At 39.3% G+C, this 21,314-nt stretch overlaps 1 protein-coding gene across 1 annotated transcript in view; it reads right to left on the reverse strand.

Annotated features, from left to right (window-relative positions):
- LOC108934327 (glutamate receptor 3-like) overlaps positions 1-20,372 on the reverse strand; it is a 73,041-nt gene extending 52,669 nt beyond the window's left edge. Inside the window, exons 1-2 of the mRNA XM_029251514.1 lie at positions 19,895-20,372; positions 19,017-19,175 (exon numbers count right to left, since the gene is read on the reverse strand). Of these exons, the coding sequence (XP_029107347.1) occupies positions 19,017-19,175; positions 19,895-19,982 (247 nt within the window). The 5' untranslated portion in view covers positions 19,983-20,372. The remainder of the gene's footprint in view (positions 1-19,016; positions 19,176-19,894) is intronic.
- Positions 20,373-21,314: the final 942 nt, after the last annotated feature.

Consider the following 21,314-nt stretch of genomic DNA (forward strand, 5'->3'; position numbering starts at 1 on the left):
ATATGACACAACACATCACATATTAGACAACGATAGCAGTGTTTGATTGCTAGAAACAAGGCTTATTGGATCACATGGATGCCAGGCAAGCGGCCAACAAATACCTACTTACAAAATCACAGAATAAATGTGCTTTGCATCTTGGATAGGCAACCATGTTTGATTTTTTTAATCAAACAAGTTAAAATCTGAACAATGCAGAGATCCACAATTTAATTGTGCATTTGACCCCGAAGAGTTAAAAACCTTAAAGTTGATGTTAGCACTATAATTCATTTTTTAAATGTTGAATCTTTTTGCAGTGCTCACAGTTCCATGTTTGTCACTCCTTCCTCCTGGTTTTGCTTTTATTGTATCAATGTTGAAAATATATGGTTAACACATGGCCTTAAATATAAGTTTTCGGAGACTCAAGGTGTACTGTTTCTTCCACATAATTTTTGAATTTGTTGTTTGTGGCTTTGAGTAGCTACTCTCTTAAGCATCTGTCTTTCCCTTTTGTTCATCTGTAACTTGCAATCACTGTTCCGTCTCTCTGAAGTCTTCTTCTTCGCCAAATGTTTTTATGCACTGTTCCACTTGCCACATGGAATAATTAAGTTTATTTTTGACCAGTTCTCCTGCGGTTCCTCTTTTGAATACTGTTAGTTGTTTCATGTTTATTTAAATATCCACATATTGAAGGGATGGTTGTTACACCTCTTTCAAAGCTATAGCATATTAATGGTGTTTAATTAATATGAAGCATGTGTGTGGCTGTGCTTGTAATTGTGTATAGGAGACTTTTTCGACCACCTTCTGCAAGATGTATCAATGTGAAAGCATGTTTGAAGCCCATGTTAAATGCTAAGGACTTTGAATTGAAGGAGGACGTCACTTCCAGTTCTCCTGCAGCTCTAACGAAATTTTTATCTGAATGCATGCCTGGTTCCGATGAAAACCCTGACCTTGGGCAGCTTAAAATTCTAACTGTTCACTTTAATAGACGCATGAATCAAAGTGTGGCTTTCTCTGCATGCTTCTTTTGGGAAGAGCTGTAACAGAGACTTTTCGCTTAACACGCTGGAAATTTAAAGACCATTTCCCAACACCCAAAGCCTACTAGAAAATTCTCTGCTCTCATCCACTTTATTTTATGGTATATAAGAACTTTTGTCAGCTAAAATTTCTCATACAGTTAGCACTCCTAACCTGATGAGGAGTCATTTATGAGCATTAATGCTGGCAGAGATGTTTCTCTGGCTCTCTTGCTTTCTCCTCTCTTGCTTTCACTTGTCCTGTGTCTCTGTGTAGCCTCTCCCTCCACTGACATCTCATTAAACTTGACGGGTGGTTGGCGATGTCCCAGTAGCACCAGTGTGCCATCATGTTTCTCTGAGACCTGGGGATTCGCACTTCTGAAGTCTACCCTACAGGCAAAATCCAGATGTAACTCTTGTGCATACCTTACTGAAACAGGCCTGTCTGCCATACAGTTAAAATACAAGGTGAATTTTGAAATTATGTTACCGCAGGGAGAAAAGGCTCAAAACATCAGTGACTGGCTTCTCTTCCACTGATGTTTTCTGGGTTTGGCACAGTGAAACTTCAGGCAGCAGCAAAGAAGTCAGAAAATCAATGCCTGCCCATACGTCTTTGTAAATAACACAGTGTGATTAATGCAGTTCCTGAGATGACAACTGATGTTTTCCCAAAACCTTGAGAAATGACAACGGTCACACTCCGACGACAATGTACAAATTCTCAAGCCTTCCTTTTCTCTCAAAACCCTTTGAGGAATTGTATACCCAAGTGTGCCCAGGCAACAATGATCATTCCTGATGGAGAGCCTCAAGAGACAACCTGGATGAGCAACATTCAGTGCCACAATTACAGAATTCCTTACAATGTCATGTAGAACTCTAAGGCATTTCTCACTGCTAATTTGTTGCAGAAGAAATAAATAAAATGTAAAAAAGGCAGATTCTGACACAACTACAGTGCTGTGGTAAAAACAGATGGCGACAATGTTAATTATTACGACAAAAATAATGTATTTATTTTACAAATTTAAGCAGCATTATGTTTTCTTTGGGCAAAGCAACCACGCAGACAGCCCACAAACCAAATATAAGTGAAAATGAATGAGCACACAAGCATCAAACTTAATCACGCTTCCTACACAGGCCTATTAAGAATTATTGGAGGAAATAAATTTCTGTAAAAAAATTTATCTGTTGTCGCTTTTACTTGTGCAAAGCATTTCACGACTGAAAATGGTTTAGAGATCTACAGAGAAGTAATATGTTCCTGGGGTTCAAAAAATAAAGTACCCTGCCTTTGACAACAGGACACAGTGAGGCCTAAAATGATTTCTGGAAGACGCAATACATTTACTTTCACTAACCACTTGTCCTGATCAGGGTTGCTGAGGTTGGGACCCTATCTTGGAATCACTGGGCAAAAAGGCTTTTTTGGAATATCTCATATTTATCCATACATAGGGGGGCGCGGTGGGTTGGACCGGGTCCTGCTCTCCGGTGGGTCTGGGGTTCAAGTCCCGCTTGGGGTGCCTTGTGATGGACTGGTCTCCCGTCCTGGGTGTGTCCTTACCTCCTGTGTTGCCGGGTAGGCTCCGGTTCCCCACGACCCCGTATGGGACAAGTGGTTCAGAAAATGTGTATGTGTGTGTGTGTGTGTGTGTGTGTGTGTATCCATACATAAAAGCAAAGCAGTTAGGAAACTTCTCACGGCAATGAAGTTTCACCAGAATTCAGAGGGAATCCATGCCCTTAGGTGAAGGAAGCATAATCTCCATCTTTGGACAAAAAAGTGTGGCTTTGTGATTATGTTAACTATGCAATTTTAAAATATATTTTCCTTCTTTTTACCATATTCAGTGAAAATTGTATGCTGTTGACATTGTATTTCATTGTATTTTTTTCTTTTAATTGCATTTCAATATATCCTGAAGCAGTTGTTGTAATTCAGCTGAATTGTATAATTCCAGGTTACTTGGAGCTTTAAAATTGGAGAAAAAGAAAACTACTTGAGGTGAGAATCAAAACCTCTGATGCATTTTAAAGACATACTCTACTGGAACTGACCAGTTGTGGAATATTTCCTGTATACAATTTGTAAATCAATGCAAGGCTGTAAGCAGTGCAGTGACATTCTCATGTGTGCCCCAAGCGAGCTTGTTGCGTAAGATTGAAAGACTTCAACGACCCAGCCGTTGCGAGCTGCCACTTGTAATTACTTATGATGTGCAAGTCATTGTTGCCACCGTTGTTTGCACTCACTGTGGGACTTAAGGGTGCTGAGCATCCTGCAACTTTCTGTAATGAAGGAGACAGACCCTGCGAACATCTCCTACGATTGCAGTGATGCTGTAGGAATGTGACATTTATACAGAAAGGGTGCAGGAGGTGGAAAAAATTGCAAAGGGAACAGACTGTGCGGAATCATCCAAATGCTCAACTGTAGGGATATTCATCTCATTATGTGCTGCATTTCATACAAATACCTATAGATATTACACCTGAATGAATATGTAATCATCTTTATATATGACTGAATTACAGAACAATTTTATAAACCTATACTGCATAATTCTGAAGATATATTTCACAATATTGCTGCATGTTACAACTGGTAATACTAATTTTACACAAGATAATTCTTATGCAGCAGGAAATGCATAGCATATAATTCCTCTGGAAAGAAGAATGAATGCTTTTGTTTTACCGCATATGGAAATCCATATAATGTTTCTCATCTCCCAGACTCCTCTGACCTTGCTTTTAGCAACGAGCACTGTGAGCAGATGCCGATACGTTCCATGACACAGGACATCATCCATTCCAGATAATATATCCAAAGGACCAATGCCAGGAACCGGGGTGATTTAAAGCACAGGATCATTATTTTGCACATTTTTTGGGAGAGAGTCAGGACACAGTGCTGATTATGACTGACTGGAAACAGATGAGTAAAAATGTCCGTGAACACGTGAAATAAGCTTTGAATCGCGTGAAAAATCTCCGATTGCTTTAACGCTTTGAATGTTCTGAAAAGACACAACCTGGATTTGTCACGGCATTTTTCACTGACATCTTTCAAGCTTTCAGAGACTTTAACTCAGTAGCATGACTGTGCTTGGCAAAACAGAATCTACATTATTAAACAGAATCTACAAACTATTTTGACAGTAAATGGAGCAAAAACGTGAAATGAGAATTGTTTCAACTGCTTCACCCTGCTGTTCAAAAAAATCACTCACACCAGAGCACTACTATAAGCTGTTTATTGTCCTGTGCATGAATGGCCAGGATTGTGCCTCATGCAGGACTAAAATTTTCTGGGCTTCTGAGTCTGCGGCTGCTTTTTCAGAAAACCTTTGCGTTCCTTTATACGCGGCCAAGCCTATTTCAGCACGCTTCTCTGTTCACTGTAAAATGTTGATGTCATCCTCAGGAACTGAAGGCAGGCAGCATTTGTTCCTCTGAACATTTGTGCTGTGCAGTGCAGTGATGGACAGAGAGAAGGGCTATTTCAAAAGACAGCAGCGAACAGAATGTGACAGCTTTCATATATCCACCATGTATGCATTTTATGTTCATATTCCAACGCTTGCTTCATGGATTCTAGTTTGCAGCCTTTCAAAATGCCTACTTCTCTTAGTAATTTGCTTTTGAGTCAACATGACAGGTAAGCATAAAGCAAAAATGCATCTATGCAATGCTTGTTGCAATGCAGACTGGGCTCTCTGATGAAGGGGAACTTAGAGAACATGGACCAAATCATCCATAATGATGCATTCTCAAAACACTTCTTGATTTTTAACAGTGATTTAAGAGCCTTCTTACGTGACAGATGGTCTGAATGAACCGGGTTTCAGCAAAACTGCAATACCCGAGGGGTATCAGCATTGATTCAGCTCAGTTCGGTTCAGTTTATTTTTGTACAGTGCCCTTCCCGACAGGCTGCCTCAGAGCACTTAAAAGAATAATACATGCTGCAGTGCTGCAAAGATGAGCGGATAAATAGTGGTGCATAAAAAAGAATAAGGCTAGTTTACAGGGCTACTAGAAATGTTGCACTTGTTTTCTTTATCAAAGGCATAAAACACATGTCATTAACCTATTTTGCGTTGTTCTGATTCTGTTTGCAATGGACTGCTGCAGAAAAAGTTTAATTTTTCTAAAGAACATCTGTGTAGCTCAAATGGTTTCAACTTTTAGTGAAACAATCGCTTTTCGGGACCACTTGGATCGTGAGATTTTTCCATCGAGCCGGGCTGCTGGGGTTACGGTATGGATACGTGAAAGAAGCTACTTGCAAAAACTGAGCGAACGCAAGTTGCAAACACAGCAGCCCGAGGCTCCAGATCTGGTCGAGTGACGTGACAGGAGTCACTTGCATCATCAGCATGTTGCTCATCAACACAAACAGGAAGGCAAAAAGTGAAGCATCACTGTCAACATCCTCATTTCAGAACAAGCAACTATAACTTGGGGCTTCTTAATAGAAAATTTAAAAAAACAGGTTAGAAAAATCTTTAATACTTCTGCCATTAAAGTGGGTCCAGGTAAGAGAAAGCTCTCTTGAATTAGTTTATCTGCCTTGGTCTCATAACACTGTCATTTCAGAAGCTCTGCTCAGTCTCTAGAGGAGAGACACTTTTAAGCCTTTCAACATCTCTTAGGCAGAAGAACTAGTCATCCATGCTAGACAATGTAAAATAAAGAGGCAAATATTTGTGCATATCTGTACACCATACTGTATACAGGAGCAGAGAGTCATTACACAAAGAGAAGACATTATCCGCAGTGTACAGAATATGGTGGCATGGTGGGTTACACCGGTACCATAGCTTCTAAGCTGGTCAGTGGGTGTGGTGTTTGCATGCTTCTCCCTGTATTTGTACCCCTAGACATGAATGGAAGAACGGAAGCCCAGCCCAGGTACAGCCCATGTCCTGAGTATCTACTGTTCTCTTCGGTATATTTATTGTCCTGCACTCGTCTCACACTGTTGTGTATTTGCACTTCATGTAGTCCTGTACAAGGGGAGCACAGTGGTGTAGTGGCGCAGTGGGTTGGACCGGGTCCTGCTCTCCAGTGGGTCTGGGGTTTGAGTCCCGCTTGGGGTGCCTTGCAATGGACAGGCATCCTGTCCTGGGTGTATCCCCTCCCCCTCCAGCCTTATGCCCTGTGTTGCTGGGTTAGGCTCCGGCTCCCCGCGACCGCGTATAGGAGAAGTGCTTCAGATAGTGTGTAGTCCTGCACACTCTTTCACCATGGTCCTGGAAAAACGGCATTTCCTTCAACTGTATACAAGCTATATAGAGTTCACTTGAAGAAGGTGATGGCAAACTGCTTCTGTACCTCTCTTTACTTAGAAACCTAGCAAGACCAACTAAGGTTTAACTTATTCCTGCCTTATGAAGTCCTATCCCTATGTAAACTGAGTCCTCATAAGTTAAAGATTATTATTAATTCCCAGGGAGGGCATGGAGGGCTGCACGTTTGGTCAGTGCCAGCCATGTAGCAGGTCTGCGGTTCGAGTTCTGCTTAGGGTGCCTTGCGACAGACTGGCATCCCATCCTGGGTGTGTCCCCTCCCCCCTCCAGCCTTGCGGCCTGTGTTGCCGGGTTAGGCTCCAACTCGCTGCAACCTCGCTCGGGACAAGTGGTTGTAAACATTGGTTGTTTGGTATTTATTTCCACGGTATAAATTTTTTATCGATTCCCGAACCCCAACGTTTAACACCCGTTTGTGCAAACCATATTAAAATCGGCACACTTACTTCAATATTTAACATTAATTATCATCACACAACATAACAAAGCAGCTTCCCTTTGTGAATTACTCTACAAATCTACAGTATATGGCTGTCTGTGCTTGTTCAGCTGTTTTGTAGCTATTACGCACTGCACACACTGTACGCACTGCACTTTATGTTTTTTGCATTTACATTTATTCATTTAGCAGATGCCTTTCTCCAAAGTGATGTACATCTAGAGAACAATACAAAAAATGCTTTAAACAAACAGAAGGAGAGATTTGGATTCAGGCACGAGATTCTCGAGTCCTGTCAATTTGTCTCTACCTACTCGAACGATGAACCCCGGTGCAGCAAGTGGTATGTAACAAATTAGGTTTGCGTGAGACTTTTATGTCTGCAGCTATGTCGCTTTCTCTTAATGTAATGCATAAATTGTACTTTTGCTGAGATGTACGTCGCTTTGGACAAAAGCGTCTGCTAAATGAATAAACGTAAATGTAAATGTAAATGTCTCGTACCACCGAATAAACCAGCACACATTAAAGGAGTAGCTGCATACAGGATTTTTGAAGTATTAAATAAATTGTTAATAAAAACTATTCAACACATAACAAACATACACATTTCCTGAGAATTTAGGGTAATGGGGAGAAATAAGTTTGAAAAAATCAACCTTTAATACAATTAACCAGACAGAACTGAACCTCCAACCAACTTCAATAACCGCTTGTCCCGAGTGGGGTCGCAGCGAGCCGGAGCCTATCCCGAAAACATTGGGTGCAAAACTGACGGAGTGGGGCACACCCTGGACGGGATGCCAGTACATCACAGGGCCACGGCTAGGTACCCAAGCACACAGCCGGACTAAGGTATGGGAGCAATTGCAGGGCAAACACCTTGTTCAAGGGCACAGTAGCAGGAGGCAGGGATCAAAGCGGCAACCATCGGAGCCAAAGGCAGCCGCACCAACCACGACACAGAAGTGAACAGCCAAATGAAATCAACGAAAACAACGCAAATGAATTCAGTCTCAGCGAACATGTTGGCTTTGTTTGGATAATCCAAATGACAAGCCATAATTACTGAGATCATAACAGGTGAAACTTAGAACCCAAAGGTAATGGAGGCTGAGAACTTAAAACGTGATTCAAACGATAACTGTAAGGACAACAATATGGGGGTGGTGGTCGCTGGTCTGGACAGAACAGTGGTGTAGCTGGCAACACGGGGGGTCTCATGACACCTGGAAATTGACATGGGTTTGATCCTTGCTCAGTCAAATTTGCTTAACCTGTATGGTTGTATCTCAGGGATATCACTCTCCTTATATTATGCTACAAGATGTTATTTCCTAATCACCATTTTTTTAAAAATACCCCCAAAATACTCTGACACATTTGTCAGAAAGCACCATAGTATAACTTTCAGTACTGTCCCTCATTATTAAAAATAGAAATTTAAATTCAAGAACGCACTGTGCAAAACAAAATATTTATATAGTGAAAATTTTTCTTGTGGATGCTGACATACCATTGAACATTAACAAAATAAACAATGTTTCCCATTTTAATTGCAGTATCTCCATTCACTTCACAAGGATAACAACCTCTTTACAGTCACTATACAGCACTAGATATTTATTATTTTTCCTTTCATGATCAGTGTATCATTAGCTGCTGTACTGAACTGAGGATTTCATCATGCTCGTAAACGTTAAAATGTAAACAGTCAATATGGACAATGTATTTTTCAAATCTGTATTTTTCTTACACATCTACACATGAATGAAACCAATGGTTAGTCTATATAAAATGTAGATCACATCAGACATAAGAATAATAAGATAATTGCTAACAGTGGCACTCAGTGTTTTCAGCAGAACTGACCTCGTTCTACTGTATTATATGGGTTTGATTAGGCAAATTCAAAAATTACATGAACTAACTAGTCTACAAGCATTTTTCAAAATTAAGTTTGTGAGGGCTGGGGGTTTTAAGATTACAGTATATTGGAATGGGTTTTATCAATTTTTAACATCTGTTTCTAAAAATAAATTATGCATATGCAAGTGCTACATATAATAGTATTTCCAGATGGAATTATTCTGGTGGCAAATTACATTCTCGGCTATGACTGAAAGACTTCAAATTATTCTACTGTAATAACAAACTTGTAATCCGAATCCCAGTGCTATGTTGCCCTTCAGTGATGATAGCACCGTGAGGAGTAAGCTAAGTGTTGCTAAAATGAATTTTTAACAACATACACAAGCGGGTAATTGAATTCTCGCCTCTTGCCACCACACCTTCAGCATTAAATGCTGATCTAATACGAATAAACTGAGATAGAAACTGGAACATGCATTTAAGCAATTTAAGGTGCCATAAACTTAAATTCATTGCATTCAAAAGCAGCTCTTCTAGTTTACTGAAGCATCAAAAAGCTCTTTTGTGTGCTTATTAAGTAGTGTGGTCTGTAAAGTGTAAAATAATTTCTTCTGGGTTGAAAGATGCAGAAAAGATACATGAAAATGATCGTGTGTAATAAATGCAGAAGATACTGTATTTTACAGAATTTTTACCTGCAAATGCAGGGAACGTTCTTGACAAATGGAGTAAAACTGAAAACTCATCTCTGAAAACAGGCAAATAGATATAATGACTATACGAGAGAAACATACGCACAAGGCTTATGGTACATCATACAAAGTACAATACAAAGGAAAACTGGACATTGTCCAGGCTCCACTTAGCAAGACCATTGAAAAACGGCTGGTATCGAGGCACCTCTTCAGGCTAAGTGGTGGTGCTGATATTAAAAATTGTGGAAACACTTACTGGAACATGATCTCAATGTAGCTTATCATAAATGGTTTCTTTCAGCAAAATTAATACATTTATTTATAGTATGTTATGCATGCATATACTGTATTTGTTTAATGGTTAAGCTGCAGCCAACTTGCATGCTGTCGGGTTTCAGAATAAGCAGTGCAGCCCAGAAAAAAACAGACCATCCAGCAAACCACCGGCAGGGTAAGCGACTAAAGAAAGCCAATTCAAACGCCAAAACTTCTCTCTCGGACTCACTATCTGATATTTTATAAGCGCTGATAAGAAGGATGACACGGAGACAGGTGAGACTCAGTGACGATGTATGTGTGGTCTCAAGCAGCTCTTCCTCATCTGGTGTTCTCTGGGATCCATGTGTCCTCAATGTAGGTCTTCATCTGTTGTGTGACGCAAGTGACCTCCCAAGTGACTGTTGCTCTTTTATCTCCCAAGCTAAAAACTGCCTTAGGCTCAGCCTCACCACCTCTCCCATCAGCCCCCTCCGTGATGGTAAATTCTGTGTGGCAGTGGGCATGTCCTCCTACATTTAGCATTAGGTAGGACAGTGCTGACATACCCTTGGGCAAGGTACTTTACCAAACTGCCCCAGTTAAAATTAAGCTCTGTAAATAGGCTACCAAATTTGTTGCTGACCTTGTGCTTTCCAGATTCCCTGTGAATTGCAATAGTGTGGCTTGGCTTTGGGATGAAAATCATAGACTTTTCATATGCATTCACCCGCAACGTCTGCCTTCTGCAGAAAGCATTCGGTTGCAATAAACGTATCGCCTTCTCTGCTTTGCAGGGCATAAACGGTTACACTGCACCTGACAACAGCACTGACAAGGAGACTGATATTCCTTAAAGAGCAATGTTAAAATCCTCTTGTAAGGAACGCACTGTCTGTTGGAGTAATACACAGCTATATCACTACTCTCTCCACATGGAATTTTTCTTTTTTTTTAATGAGAGATGGTCATGGACTCTTCGTTCTCCTGTGCAATACAATGACCCCTACCCATTCCTGTCAATCTTATGCATTGACTACCCAAGCTTTAAAGCAGTAATTGCCAAAGGGGATGGACAATGATCATTAAGCACTGATCAATATAGAGCAGCGGAAGAGTGGCATCGCTCTTCTTTCAAGCACTCCACTTTTTACACAAGCTGTCCTTCATGGGGAATTATCTATTTATTTTCTTACAAATGGAATATACTAACCACTTTACTTTCTGATCTAGTACAGCTTTGCCCACGCTCATTTTGCAGCTTGAATTTGTATCAGGGATAAAGTAAAGTGCACCTTTTTCTTTTGAGTCCTACCAATGTATAAACCAGAACCTCAAGCTCCACATATTTACTGACCTAATTATCATGATAATTGTCAGAAATGACAGTCCTGTTTGGCACCGTACTGAAAGAAACTGTCAGCATTTCAAAGTTGTTCAATACTTTGGATATTGGATATTTCCTGAAGATATGAAATACGCTTTAAAGGAAGAAAAAGATCTCTATTTAAAATGAAAATGCTGAATTGATTTACATAAATTACCATATATTTGATTTCCCTTCACTGTTTCCTGCTCAATGATAAATAAATAAATGAAAAGAGAAAAAGCCATCAGCCGACTATGACTATGGTGCTTTTACTGAGACCTACACTGGCAACTGTCCAGGTACAGTCCAAAACAGTGTACAGGTTTGGTTTTATGTTAGACTAATCAGGCTTGGTGTACAACTATCTATCAATTAGGAATAATGATTGAAAGTTCTGAAATACAGTTTTTATTAGATATGAAAAGTAGCATAAATACAAAATGTAGCTGACTAGCAAGCCTTTCTTACCCTCCACAGAGCATCATTTCAGTCTTTACCTTCAGTTTGAATCAAAGGTGCATGTTACCCGTATCTTCTTTCAGCAGTTTTTTTTCCTTCACACATTGCACATTTATACAGTACATATGAACTTTTTTATTCCCTCTTTTTATTCGTACAAACTATTTAAAATTTCACTAAAAAAAAAAAACAAAAATGTAATCTTGTGGGTTGTAATTATTTAAGCACGGTACACATTAACCATGTTTTCATTGTTTCTTAAGAGAAAGAATAACCCTTGCTATATGTTTTTTTTTTTTCTCTGTAAGTCTGTATGTATGTCAGGTGTATAGAAATCTCCATTTTTGACTAGTTTGTTGCGCGTCACCTTGGTGAATAAGGTGTGTGGGCTGATAACACTACATAGTATCCATTGTACGTCGCTTTGGAGAAAAGCATCTGCTAACTGAATAAATGTTATGTAAATGAATCTATGAAACAGAATATTAAGAATGTGAGGTACAACTAAATGGTATTTTATTTGTATTTCTTGACTTTTTATTGCACTTACAACACAACAACAGATTGAAGACTATCACAGCAAAACATCCATCTCCTACACAGTTGTTTAAGATTGGAGAGACTAAAAGAAAAAAGAATGAGAGCTGTGTAAAACCCCTGTGAAGAGGACACACACCATTGGCAAGGTGACAGAATGAGGAATGGCACACTTCTGTGTGGACAGAGGAAGAAATATTAAAAGGCTGGGCACTGAAAGGTTTTCTTTTGTAGAAATGAAGGATAGTACCTAAAAAAGGGAGAAATTTAGAGGCTCAAGATTTTTTCCAGCCTTGGGTATAAAAAGAACAGGGCGAAAAGTTAATGTTTCCTGCATATGCATTTAATGCGCTTTGTTCTGAACCTCCAGCACTAAACATTTGAGAATTCAAAGTAACTGCATTAGTTTTTTCCAATTTCTCAGTGCTTTCATACAATATACAGCCCAAGACCCAACCCAAGAGGTAATGCAGTTGACATGAAAGGAGAACAGATGTTACATGTAGAGTAGATGCTACCTTCTTCAAACTGAATTCAAAATAATACAAGTCTATCAGTTAGGTTTTTCTTATTATAACTGCATTTCAGAACTGTCTGAAGCAGTTTCAAGTGTAGCTAAAAACAGTAAAAAAGAAAAAAATTTTTTGCTTGTTTCAGATCCTTACAGGAATGTCTTTCGCGACCTTTGCCATTGTACTTGCATGAATATATTTATGTATATAGTCTACTTATAGCACTCTGTAGCTATGTTCAAGGGTGAATACCATTTGTGTAATACGGATCATTCTGAAGGTTGTGTGAGGCACGGCTGGGTTGAGGAACAACTGATCAACCTTAAAAAAAAACACTTGTCTTTCATCCAATTATCCATTGGTACTGACAGTATCTGTGCCTTTTTGTAGGCAGGAAAAGGGTTGAAAAGTGCAGAATTTTGCCTAATGCAAAACAGTGTTGCTGTATTCTTGCACATTTAAACCATTTTAATAGCCTACTCATTGTGACAGTGAATCAAAACATGCCACCCCCTCAATTTCATTACATAACCGCTTTGTTCCTACACAGGTCTCAGACAGCAATATAGTGTGCAGCATCTCTGCAGCACATTTTTTGATACCTTTCTTTGCAGAAGATAAAATGCTTTTGATTTTAATTACATTTTACCTATTACTTTTAATTAACATTTACCTTTTAAAGTCTCATGCCAGGTTTGGTAAAATCAAAGATTTTTAGAAATCTTATTTCAAGGATCTCAAGTATGAATATAACTGAAAACATTTAAAAAAATATTTTGTAAGATTTTGATGTTATCGCAGCTCACTTGCCACCATTGTCAGGATTTCAAGAAACTTCTTGAAGTACTATGCATTGGAACATGGAATGCTGCTTCCTTGGATGCGCCTTACATTTTCTCTTGGTGGGTGAAGAAGATTTTCAAGGTCGACATTTGTTTTAGTCAATCATGCTATTAAGCATTTATCAGGGCAGAGACTTTTTCTCACTATTGAAAAAAAAAATGACTGGAAGCTCTGATAGCAACAGCAACTAAACTATATTTTATTGTATTATTATTCATTAACATTATTATTATTTTATTCTTATTAACATTATTATTTTATTATTATCTTTAATTTCCTGGTACTCTGTGGAGACAACAGAAGTAAGGGAAAATTTTTACTGAAAACATTTTTAAAACCCCAACTTCAGGAATATAAGCTTTCAAAGCAAACACCATGAGCAGCTGAGCTGCCAGCTGTATCACAGAGTATAGTGACACTGAGATATAATGCTATACTACGGAGGGTATGTGTCTTATTGATACTATCTCTGTTTAGTTTTAATCTGATGAGCCTGATGCTGTCAAGAAGGTTCTAAATTTGTTGTTAGAAAATAAAGATGCTTTAATTCAGGCAAAAATGCTCTGCATTCAGGCTGGCTAGAATAAGATATGGATTTGATTTTTTGCTCAAATTTTAGATTCTCTGGATGCAAAAGAAATTAAATGTTTCATTCTGCCCCTTCTGAATCACTGCACGTTCATTAAAAAAGCAATTTATCCTAATACCAGACATGAAATGATCACAAATTCATTACTATTTTGTACACAATGGAGAGGTCAGATTCCACTTAATTGTATTTCCAAGCATTACTGTTCTCGCACTACCCCACCAATACTAGTTACACATATATTTTGAAACTTTCACAAACTTTCATTTTGAAACTTCAGTTTTTGTTTTGAAAGTTGAAATTTTCATTTTAATGGTGCTTCTTTCTTTTTCCTTAACTAAAAAGAAAATTACTGAGACAAAAACATTTCAAATGCTGCTATATTGAGAAATTTGCATACAAAACATGAGTATTGAACAGGTCCCATAGAGGCAGATGCATTCAGTATGACGATGGAATCAGACAAGCTTCCAATTACAGACTAATTAAAGATGTCCCATTCACAAATCTCATTTCACTGACAACCGTCCATTCCCATGCACCCAAATCAGTTTCAAGTTGAAATTATCGAATAAGTGATATGGATGCAAGAGCGATTAAAACTAGAACATAGTTTACTGTGGTCCATTTCAAGTTTTTCCCACCTGTGGAAAGATTGCGTAAGCTCAAATTTCCTTTGACAGCTTCTCTGCCCATTATCACCATCTTGGAGGGATTCATATTATGTGCCGGGTTTACAGCATTATGTATTCAACATGACTGAAACATTGCATTAGTTGTATATCATGCCTTTTTCTCCGCAGCGCTGAGTTAACCACGACCTACCGTAACATCTGTAACCACAAACCTTAATATACCTTGTTTTGTTTTTTAATAAAATAATGCCCCCACAGGACAGTCAGCAGTTCTTTTCCCTGTCTCAGTGGAATGCTCCCTTATATTACTGGGGTAAGGACAAATGTAAGGTCAATTATAATCTAAATTACTTTCACAAGTACTTTGTCTGATGGGAATGTTTGCCACTTATGAGGCCATGAACATTCTGTTTCAATATATTATTCATTCTATCAACATTAGGTTGGAACATACTCCAGTTTAATTATTTCACATGGAATCAATGTTCATCTTTGAATATATAGTTGGAAATATTACATGCACTCAAGTTTAATGTCTACAACTTTCCAAACAAACTGCCAAAAACTGATAAACATGTTGATATTAAGCAAGATTAACACTAAAACAGCAGGCAGCAGAGTGGCACAGCAGGTAGCCCTGGGGTGCCTCATACTGCCTGGGCTCTGCATCTGGACATGGGTTTTATCTCTGTTCAGTCTCTGCGGACTCTATATTAGACAAAACAGTCATGAAAGCGTAATACCAAAACTGACAGTTTTCAGTAAAGTTTGAAGCAAACTGAGTAGAGAAAAGTTATTCTTCCACTGAGCATCGATGCCTGGGTTCCACCTTAGATCTTCTCTGACATTTAATTTCCTAAATTACATAATAATTAACACTTTTTACCATAGCCTTTTGAGGACACTTTTGGTATTTTAAATTTTAATTCACAAGATGTGGTCATTTCAAGAATACTCAAAACTGAAACTTAAAATCTTAATTTCGGCAAGCTCCAGAATGTGAAGTACATATGGGAATAAACATGTATTCTACTGAAAAAATAAAGATTTAGGTTTATCATGAACGGGTTATGGTATCAATGTTTATCTTCTTATAAAAGCAACATTTATAGTAACACGGAGATTGCACTGGGATGGTACTGCCCTTCAAATATTTTTAAAACACAAGTTTTAAACAAGCTCCAAGTTCTTTGCACGTCCCGCAACGGTACAATAAGATTCAGGGTACATCCGCTGCCATATCAGCAGATTTTGATAGAATATTTCTATACATTTTTTAACTTTATAAGCACTTTGATGCTGGGGCTGCTAGATAAGTATTATTTTTAATAATTATTGTATTATATCGGGAATTGTTACTTTTATTAATTATCGTATTAGTCTCTGTTCATTTTACATGCAGCAGATGTGTTTACCAAGTAGGAACTGACATGTGAAAGTTCTGTTAAGAGTTAAAAAAAAAAATCTGCATACATAAATTTACCAGAAGGAGGTAAATGAAACCATATTATATACTTTTCAACTTAACTTAGCATTGCTACTATGTCAAACTAGCATAAGATTATTGTCATAGCAAGCTTAAGATCTCTGCTTGGTGAAGCTGTTGCAGATGCAAGGCCATAGTAATGCAGGAAGTGGGGCAGCTGCTCCCCGAGGGCTGCTGGGATCTCAGAAACAGTCAGACCCCGAATTAATTAGCCTCTGAGAACAGGCATCTTGTGTCACGTTTCTTCACTTCCCCTTTGACATGAGAGGAGATCCGTGTCATTATGTATCATTAACAGGCCAGCTATTTTATTGCACAGACACCAAGATGTCTGTGGTCAGTGATCAATATTGAAAAACTCAAATATTAAGGTGAGGGATATGTATATACATATGTTGATCCATACATTTTTTGGAAACAATAAAATGCAGCACCCAATGCGATATTTTCTGTGTTAATATCAAAGCTGCGTGCTAATGAGCTGATATTGCGGAAGAGGAGTAAAAGGCCTGCAGTACTGAAGAAAGATGATGTAAGGATGTGGGCCAGACAAATACACTTTCATGACTCTACTTACTAAAACCAATATCCACCAGCTGAAGCTAAACACACATTTGAAATAAGAATGAATTATACTCTTTGTTCAGATATTCTTCATTTGGCTCACAAACCTTTGGTGAATTTTTTGAATTAACGATTTCAAAATTGATTCTTTCACAGAGTCGAATATTTACTAATGCAATAAATATACCGCAATCCTTTGCTCAGAGAAACAACACTATCCTGCATCCTTCAGTTTGTGCCTGAAACTTTGCTAAAATAACAGCTTCACTGAAGAGGAAGCTTTTGAAATAACCTGCAACAGAGAATTTTTCGAGATATGGACACCAATAATTATGCCTCCAATTCTGGTAAACCTCAAAAAAAATAAGACCTAACAGACAAGCCCTTCTATACCCAAATTATGAAGTTACAGTATCGGATACATGTTGGGCCTGTGTGGACCTAGATGTTTAACTTCAGATCAATTAACCAAATCTGTAAAGCACACTGCTAAAGAATATCAGTCAATTTATTAGCCTGAAAAAAATAACATGAGTAATGCACGACTGTCAAAAGTTGGGTAAGATAATGTTCTTCTATCATAAATTTATAGGTATGTTTTTTATGTCTACAGTTACATAGAATGATCAGTGAAGGAAGTTGTCAAACAAAGAATGCCTTTTTGTTTAAATACACTATAAATATGCTATCAATGTCAAATAATAATAACTGAGCCAAGCACAAAAGAAAATAATAATATGATAACCAGCAGACAACAGACCTTAACACAGAAGAACAGACATTCCCCAGGAACCTCGAAAATATGATGCACATCTATGCTCCGTGGTTTATCAAATGCAGCATGTTTTGCATTTAGAGAATTTTGTTACACTTTAATCCAAGTGAAATATAAAATGTCTAGTGTTATTTACCATTGTGCAATCTGTAGCCTACAACCATTTGGGCAAATAAATGCGGAGTATCGCTTGAGAAACTTGCTTTTTAAAATAAAAATGTGAACCGTACCAGTTTGGCTTATAAAGGGGAAGTTAGAGCTCGTGTGAGTGCTCTGTGGCACGTGATCCTCCAAAAGTAGAAACATGATGCAACCAAAGGCGATGGACCTCATTGCAGATCAACATTAAAATGGAATGCACTGCAAAGCAGGGTTATTCATGCATGCTGTCATTAAATTGGGCCATCTCAATGACCTTGAGGCAACTGCTCACTTCCTTAAAAAATGGTAGTTCATACTTGAATTCTTTCACCTTTTAGGCTCCAGTAGTTTCTGCTAATGACCTAGAAATTCTCTCAGCTTGTCTGAGACATCCTCTGCAATGGTATGTACGAAAATGTTTACAGTGTGTCCCAGACAGCTATATACAGTACGTGTACAGGACACAACTATGTGCTTGTTTGTTTGTTCATTAATGGATTGTGTACAATACCACTTCATTTGCATAACTAAATATAATATTGATTTTCAAAGATTTCAAAGGTGCTTGAGGAGAAACATGTTTTGGAGTAAATCCTTTAACTCCAAGGAAAAGTCACTTTCCAGGAGTGTATTCACAAGCATGTTTACGTAGAGTCTTTAAAAATGTGATAATACAAAGACCAAATGCATTCAAAATTAAGCACAGTAGGGTTACAAAAAATCAATAGAATATCTGACATTTTGCACATTATTGCACATATCTTTCATACTCAGATTTGTGTCCTTTCCTGTTTGTGGAACATATTTTGCTCTGGTGATAATTCGTTGACGAAAGGATACTAATCTGAGTATCCAACTCCTACTGCACATGCTTTTATTCTTAGATTAGTGCCCTCTCCAATATGTACAGCATACTTTGGCCTGGGGAAAATTCATATAGGAGAGGGAACTAATCCAAGTGTCCAAACACCATAGTACAAACCAGACATGCTTAGATTAGTACCTTCTCCTACCAGTACAACATACTTTGACCTGGTGATAATTTAATTTCACCACAGCTGTCAGATTAAATTACTCAGTCAGGCTGGAATGGAAAATTTATTTAACATTTGCGCCGACACAGTGTGTGAGCATAAGCTCTGTGTGCCTCAGACAAGCTGAGGATTGTTGCTCTTCTCCCAAAGTGAAATAGCCCTGAGGACAGTGGTACTATTTGTAGAAAGGTGCTAAGAGTACTTTGATAATGAGGTCAAGATATTGATTCATTTATTATGTTATTTTTGGGTGTACTCAGTGACTCTGCTTTGACACACAGGATGAAGCACAGTGGGGTTAGAAAAAAAATAATAAATAATAAAAAATAATAAAATAAAATAAAAAAATAATAGCCACTTTGTCTCATCCATTGATGTGGAAAGCATCAATGGATGAGACAAAGTGGCTATTATTATTATTATTATTATTATTATTATTACTATTATTACTAAAGAAGGGGTACTTACATGCATGGGTGACAGAAAAGCTGTTGGAAGACTCGAGGTTATCGACATTATAATTGAGATGGAAGGGTTTCTCGGTCACGTTTTGGTTGGTATTGTACAACTGCACAGCGAATCTGAATGCGCTGTGCTCCTGCACCGTGGATCGCATAACAAGTCCCCCTGAAATAAGGAAAGAGGAGATCAGAACGAGCGCAAAGGCTACGGGCTCCTCGGTCAGTCCGGCAGAACTTTGAGGAGCAAAACAAAGAGACACTGTGAGTGGAAACAAGAGCGGGTGACAGGCTGGGGGTCCGCAGCAGTGCGGCGCTCGGCTGTCCGCTGAGAAACGGAGCGCAGCGCGCAGAGCGCAGAGCGCAGCGCGCACACAACGCAACGGAGCCGCAACGTCGCCAAGGAGTGCGCGCGCGCGCGCGCGCGCTCCGGCAATCCGCTCACAGCAGCACGCAACTCAACACGTGAAATAACATAATGCAAAGGAGGAAAAAAATCAATCCCACAAGGGCACGTTTTTAACCCCGGCACCTGAAGTCCCTGTGCATTGAATGCATGTGCTTTCCGTATTCCGCACCGAATTGTTTCATGCATTAAACTGAAAAGCAACAAAAACGCGTGCAGAATCACTATAAATGGACACAATGAATGTCATCTTATATAATAGCGTTTTGCATATTAGTTATCCATATCTTTTATTACACTCGGGGCAAGTTCCTCGTCTTTGACGACTTAATTGCTGACAACTTTAATTTAAACCAAGAATACGCCTCGGTGCTGCAAAAAATACAACAAAAACCCTGGCTGGAAAGGCTTGGATATGGAAATAAGTGCATGGATGGATTCAAATGGAGGCAGAAGACGGGGATAAAGAGGCGCTGACTTACCTATGTTTATCTGGTTGGGAAAGCCTGCGATGGATGTCTGAAAGAGCCATGCCAAGAACAGGACCCCGTGTACCAGGCGATGCCACATTTTGGCCGCACTTTCGCAGATTCAACTCCCGAGGCGAGTGTGACTAAAGACACGCATGTATACAGCGAAGGACAATCCCAAAAAGAGGACCTTACTGCTCCTTAGCAATCACGGTGCGCCGGCTCGATTCATCGGGATCATGCAGTCGCGTTGCGGAGGAAGGAAAAAAGGAAAGGTTTTCAGCGGGGAATTAATTATCCGAAGGATGGCGGCGGGGAGAAGAACAAGAGAAGAAGAAGCGGATCTGACACTGAATGAAATATCGCTCCTCCAGTTTGGGCCGCCGCGCAGACACTGACTGATCGAAGTTGAAGTGACGTTGGATCGCAGCGGCGTCTCCCCGCGTTGCCTCCGCTGCGGACCCGCACCGCACCGCACCGCACCGCACCGCACTACAGCGCACCGCAATCGAGAGCGCGCGCACGCGCGCGCGCACAGCACACACACTCAAACACACAGGCGCGCGCGCGGCGCGCGCACACGGACACTCTCTACTTTCAGGTGGACTGCGCTGGTTTTCTCGCCGAATGCCGAGTACAGCTCTTAGTTAAGCATAAAGGAGTTTCTCTACGTTTGGGCACAGGCGTTATTGCATGGCCAGACCGTTGTGTTCAATAAAATACTAAGATGCTAAAAGGGCATCTAAATACCTGGCAGCCTTGAAAAGGAGAACATGTTATTTCCAAACACCCAAATTCCTCCGAAGAAATGATGCTAAAAGTCTATTTCCGTAGAGTGAAGCGCTGAAAAAAATTAAATCGGGTTTTTCTATTTCTGCTTGGTTCACTGTAATTCCATACAGAAAAGCATTTGACACGGATTTCTTGCAATGCTCTCATGGCAGAATATGCAGCCCTGAACACCAGCTTCACCAAAGTGAACGAATACACCGGACGTATGAAAAAGTGTGTCCTGGTAGAGATGTTGAAGGCTGCTGATTTTGAGTGCATCAAAAAAAAAGCTGTCCTCGGAAACACTACTGTTTCCTTGAAGTTATTGCATCCTTTATTGGACATAAGTAGGGCGCACTGCTGTGCTCATGCAAAGTCAACTTCTACGGGGAGCTGTTCAAGGTGCTGAATTTGTACCATAGGGAAGGTGGCAACATGTTCATCTGCTTGACAAAAATGGACTTTAAAATGCAAAGACATAAGGATAATCGTAGAGGTATTATTACCGTCAATTACCGTACAGGCTTGACAGATATTTGTAAACATGTGGTTGGAATTGGCCGAATAGCTTGTCTTGAGATTCTGTGCTTATAGAAACATTTTCCTTTACAAAGGCCAGTAACAAACAAGTTTAAGTGTAAGTTTAAGTCGTAGGCAGAAT

The sequence above is a fragment of the Scleropages formosus genome, chromosome 4 (genome assembly GCF_900964775.1).
Source record: "Scleropages formosus chromosome 4, fSclFor1.1, whole genome shotgun sequence".
Taxonomy (NCBI): domain Eukaryota; kingdom Metazoa; phylum Chordata; class Actinopteri; order Osteoglossiformes; family Osteoglossidae; genus Scleropages; species Scleropages formosus.